This window comes from Fusarium redolens, assembly GCF_020744475.1.
Source record: "Fusarium redolens strain MPI-CAGE-AT-0023 chromosome Unknown BKA55scaffold_23, whole genome shotgun sequence".
NCBI classification, from domain to species: Eukaryota; Fungi; Ascomycota; class Sordariomycetes; order Hypocreales; family Nectriaceae; genus Fusarium; species Fusarium redolens.
The window spans coordinates 593,425-599,424 of NW_025763686.1; the positions used below are offsets into that span (position 1 = coordinate 593,425).

Sequence of the window (6,000 nt, forward strand, 5' to 3'; positions counted from 1 at the left end):
CCTGTTGTCTGGCCACAGTGCATCGATTAATCGATTATGATGGAACGCTATACCGCCATCGCCATCGACATGCGCCTGAGTCTATGATCATTATTGAGGAGCGCCTATGTTTCCAGTAGCTTTTCGGTTACGTCATTAAACACCACACTTCCTTCTGTTGGAGCTCTTGTAATACAGTATACGATATACAGCTGTAACGTACCTCACCGCCACACCGCCTACCCCTATTATGGATGCATACAACTTCGATTACCAAAACATGCGGCATAAGTAGAACTTTCTACCATCAGGCCATTATAGATTACTAATACTCTACATATAAATTAAATACCCATACTATGGCCTAAAACTTAAGAGCCTAAATAGTAGTTTAAGTTTATCGTTTAAAGATAATTTAAATAAACATAAAGCTTTAAGGCTATTATAATAAATAATAATATAATAGATAAATAGGAAAATAAAGCAGTCTTATATAATAGTTATATATAACTACTATGCCATAGAGTAAAATGTTAGTTAATAATTACTATTATAGTATTTATAATAATATATAAAGCTATTTATAAAAGCTTATAATAAACTAAGTTATATTACTCTAGTTTGGAAATTTAAAAGTTAATTAAAGTATACTAATATACTTAGGATAAGGGTTAAGTTAGATTAAATATTTAAACTTATTTTATTTAGTAGTGTCTTTTTTATTAATAATATTATAAGGAAAAAAAAAGAATATAAAAAAATAAATAAATAAATAAATAAATAAATAAATAAATAAATAAATAAATAAATAAATAAATAAATAAATAAATAAATAAATAAATAAATAAATAAATAAATAAATAAATAAATAAATAAATAAATAAATTAAGTATAATATATTATAGGGATTAATTAAGAAATAGTCCTTTAAGTAGGTTAAAGGAAGAAGGTTAATTTAGTTATTAAAAGCTAGTATTTATATTATTTAGTTAAGGTAGTAATTATATTATTAAGGTAAATAAACCATATTTAATAATAACTTTTATTATAATAGCCTGCTATAAAGGTTTCTGAATTTAAGTTATTAATAAAAGAGCTAATAAGCTAGATAGCCTCTTATAAGGTTAAAAATATAAAAAAAATAAAAAATAAAAAATAAATAAAATATAAAATAAAAACAAAGCACTATTAGTTTTATTTATTTTAATTAGCTTTACATCCCTATTATAACCCTGTCTAAGGGCTATAATACTTAAAAAAATAAAATATATAATTTATAATCTTAATTTAGGTATTAATTTACAAACTTATCCCCTAACTATTAAGTACTTAAAGTACTTAATAACAGTTACTTCTCTTAATTAAAATCTACTTCTAGGCTAATAAAAAGGCCTAATTCTAATAAAGCATCTATTTATTAAGTTAATTTATATACCGAAAAGTTCCCACTTTAAACTTAATAAACACTCTGTTATTAGGGAGAGGAGACTGTAAGGGCTTAAAACTATAGTTATCTCCTTTAATAAGCTATTGCCTAACATTTATCTTATTTACGCTTAGTTTTAAGTTTTAATAGAATTTTTAAAACATCAATCTAAGGTGTAAATCCAACTGGCCAACTCACTTAACTTGCACGTCAGCCATTGCAGGCCTCGGCCATCCTCTGTCCATGCCATTGGTCGTCCCGGGTCACAGAGGTCGAGATGGCGCAAGGCTGTAACGTTTCCTCACTGTTGGCGTTCAAGTTGTGATAAAGTTCCAGTCACTGAGCTTCCGGCTACCTGGTTTTGCCTAAAACAAAAGCAAGAATAGAGAATTGCTCTCTATTAATGATAGCCCCTCGTGGATACATCTCTCTTGTTCTAGTTCACACCATTGCTCGTATTAGCAGTCTGGGCTATTGCGTCGACTTGTGAATATCGCCACCACATGGTTTCTGGCCACTCTGATGATTCGCTTCTGCCCTTGATCATGGCCTAGAGCACTCAGCCACACTACCAGCCGTACAGACTAGAGTAAGTCCAGCTGGGCATTGCACGCCGCATGACACGCTCATGTTCCAGCTTTCTAACTATCGATTGCGCGGGGTCGCTAATATGCTTCACCCTCCAGCCTAATATCTAACCAGGTTCTCGCATATTCCATTACAGTGTCGAGTAGTCTGTCCTCCCAAAATCTCCCAGTCTTCGGCACGTCACAATGGCTTCCTTTCCTGCGTTTTCAGCCACGGGGCCGCGTTTCAATCTGGGACCAGGTCATCTGTGTGTTGTTTGCAGCCAAGTCCCCTTTAATCAATTACCATTCGAGGATGAAGAGGCATACGCCCATCAACCTTCTCTCGATGCGCTCGAGAAGTCCAGCGAAAGGTGCGCCATGTGTGCTCTGCTTTATTGGGCAGCAGGTTGTAGCCTTATTAATTATGGTGGTATGGTTGCCTTCTTCAATATCGATCTTCCTTCAGGAGCCCAACTACCCGCAAGGTCCATGGGGAGCATGTACAGCCGATTTGGGATGCGGGCGCTCGAAAATGGCGCCTGCATGATAGACCTTTGTGACCCGGTTGCTGACTATCGGCCTCCAATCGAAGTTGATCTACGCTCAACCTTCCCGGATGGCATTGTGATAAAGGACGGGGAATCGAAGCCTCTGCGGCCTTGGCTCTTCGGAAATTGGTACAAATCTGGCTTTGTTGGCAACAACCAGTTGTTGATGGTTGGGCTGGGTGTCAGACTTGGTATAAGTGGAAAAATCCAGGATTCGGTGGATTACGACCGAGATACAGTCAATCTTCGAGGATCATATCTGCGTTTCCGCACTGATCAGGGTACATTTCTCCCTGCTTCTGTTTTTGCTCTTCCGAAGCTAACGACTTTGTGAGCAGATATCAACTTTATTCCCGGGAGAATTTTAGCAGCGGATTCGGGCTCCTCTTACGCGTTCTCCAAACTCAAAGGCTGGCTCAACATCTGTGACAACCACCATCCATGCCTGTCTTCAGATATCCTGCGCAGTCTCCCAACAAGAGTCCTCGATGTTGCTACAAGTCAAGATAAAATATTCTTGCGCAAGACTGCGGGAAAACAGGGCAAATACCTGGCACTGTCGCATTCCTGGGGCTCAACACATCGGCTGACTCTTAAAAACGCAAACTTAGCAAGATTCCTCACGGACGGCGTTTCGGTCTCGGCTATTCCCAAAACATTTCGGGACGCCGTTCAGATTGCCAGAGAATTGGGTATAGCCTACGTTTGGATTGACTCCTTGTGTATTATCCAAGATGATGCCGCAGATTGGGAAGTGGAGGCGTCGCGCATGGGACTTGTTTATGCCAATTCATATCTCACCGTCGCGGCTCTCAGCTCAAAGGACGACTCAAGCGGCTGTTTCCCCGACATGTCCACGAGGTATGAGGAGCCGTTCGTCTCCCTAGACGTCAGATCTACTGGGAGAAGGAGCTTTGTCCATGCAGCTCCTGTTGCCTGGTGGGACGACAACGACGTTCTACCCCATATGGGGGGGCGATGTACATGGGCCACAGATGAGGTCACCGACTGTCAAGGAGGCCACAGCTCATGGCTTTACGTGACACCAGAGTGGATGCCCCCCTCACCAAAGAGACATCCGGACACCTATCTTCTCGGTGAATTCGGAGGAGTATTCGATCCCATCGGAGACGAACCATTGAGCAAGCGGGGCTGGACGCTCCAGGAGCGCCTTTTGTCTCCACGCACCATTCACTACGGCCGCACACAGATGTACTGGGAGTGCCAAGGGTGCGTCTTTGCTGAAGATGGCGCCATCCTTCGGAGGATGTTCACAACCCCGAAAGATCTGTGGGGTACCAGACCTGAGGACCCTGAGGACCCTGCGGAAAACCGCAACCGGCAGTGGATGCGGCTGGTAGAGCAATACTCGATCCGGAACTTAACCGTGGCGTCCGACAAACTACCCGCACTATCCGGTCTTGCAAACTTATTCGGCACGAGGACCGGTGACACGTACTTAGCGGGGTTATGGAAGAGCGGTCTCATGAATGGGCTAAATTGGGGCATAAAACTGTACGAGCCTACTCATCAATGTTCAGACCCTGCGCATGATGCTGCAATGCCTCCAGCGACCAAGTCGCCTGTTAAATCTCCCGCCGAGTACCGAGCCCCGTCCTGGTCATGGGCATCTCTCGACGCCGAAATTGATTATATGTTCGCTTTGAAAGACGAGCTATTGGCTACTTGTGTTGATGTGCGGGTGAAGCCTATGGGCAAGGATGCCTTTGGCCGCGTGGTGTCTGGAAGGCTGACACTGAAGGCAAGTGAAAATACACTAGGGTAATATTGCCTTACATCTGACAATGTTTGTCAAGGGCCCAGTCTATGCACTATCACCCCGTCCATTGGAAGGACGTGAAGGTGTGATTCATCCGCTCCAAACTGGGGTGGTCGCAACATGGTCAAGTGGTAAAAAGATTTTTCGTTTCTGGAGGGATGCCTCCAAGGTCTTGAAAAAAGGTATCGCTCACTTCGACAACGAGCCGACGTTTCCTTCTGTAGCTTTATTCTTGGATAGTAATTATGCTCTGATACTGAAAGAAAGCCAGGGAAACATATATAATAGGATTGGTCGGGCGTCGTTTCAGGGTAAGGCTGAGGAGAGAGACAAGATTGATATGCCGGAGGGAGCTGTGAGACAGGTAATAATTGTTTAAGCTATATGAGTTCAAAATGGGCACATTTTTCATCTGTAATTAATAATTCAGTTTTAAATTTAAGCCTTATAAAATAAAATTTCTTTTGCCTTATTGTATTAATTACTACTAGTAGTAGCCCTACTTAAGAATTATTAGTAAAAATGTATTATATTCCTTGTTTTTAATTAATTATTATTAAGTATTTATACTTTATATTTCCCTTAATATAAATATTATATATTTAATAAATGTATAGAATACTTTTAATTTTATTTTAAATATAATGTTTAAAAAACTTTATAAAACTATAAATTAAGCTTAAAATAATAATATACCTAAAAATCTATTTTCTTTTTTTCCTTATTTTTAATTTTATAAAAGGCTATTTAACCTTTTAGCGTTTTTATTAATAACATAAATAAAAATACCTTTAATATAGGCTATTATATTAAAAGTTAATATTAATTAGGTTTATCTATCTTAATAATATAATTATTACCTTAACTAAGTAATATAAATACTAGCTTTAAATAATTAAATTAAATTTTATATTAACCTTTTTAAAGGGCTACTTTTTAATTTACTTTTATAATTATATTTAATATATTTATTATACTTTTAAAGTATATTAGCTAATATAATATTTCCTTTATTAATTATATTTCCTTTATTAATTATATTTATTTATATTAATTATAATTATTACTATTTCTAATTTAAACTATTACTTTTTTATAAATTTTTCTTTATTTATGTTTATATATAAAGTTAATTAGTTATAATATATTTAATAAGTAAGTAACCTAAATAAGTAAGTAACTTATATTCCTTAACCTTTTTAAGCTATAGTTTAAAATCTTAAGCTATAGTTTAAAAAAGGTAACTTTTACTTATTAAATTCCTCCTTAAATAACTTAAGAATATCCTTATACGTCTTTATATTATAACTGCCTTTAGTATATATACTATAGCACTAACTATGTAGTTATTTTAACCTTCCTTAATTACTACTTCTTAATAATTTAGCTATTACTTATATATTAATATCTATTTAATTAATTACTTATAATACTTTTTATATAATTATAATACCTCCTTATAATTCAATCCTTTTTACCTTATAATACTAACTTAATATTTTATTTATATCTTAAAGATTATAAAGCTTAGCCTTTAATAAGATAACCTTATATATAATTACCTTTATTACCTTAATAATTAACTTTAAAGCTTTAATAATAAACTTTAAGGAGTTATTATAATGCCTTTTAATTTACTTTTTTAGGTATTTAAATTAAGATTAAGCCTTAATTACTATCTTTAAGGTCTATAGCTAT

At 36.2% G+C, this 6,000-nt stretch overlaps 1 protein-coding gene across 1 annotated transcript; it reads left to right on the top strand.

Annotated features, from left to right (window-relative positions):
* Positions 1 to 2,352: 2,352 nt before the first annotated feature.
* On the top strand, positions 2,353 to 4,745 carry BKA55DRAFT_716082 (heterokaryon incompatibility protein-domain-containing protein; the record flags this gene model as incomplete). Its single annotated transcript, XM_046200895.1, has 3 exons — positions 2,353 to 2,803; positions 2,861 to 4,284; positions 4,340 to 4,745. The coding sequence occupies 3 exons, from the start codon at positions 2,353 to 2,355 to the stop codon at positions 4,679 to 4,681; spliced, it is 2,217 nt and encodes a 738-aa protein (XP_046043045.1). The 3' UTR covers positions 4,682 to 4,745.
* Between the last annotated feature and the right edge of the window lie 1,255 nt (positions 4,746 to 6,000).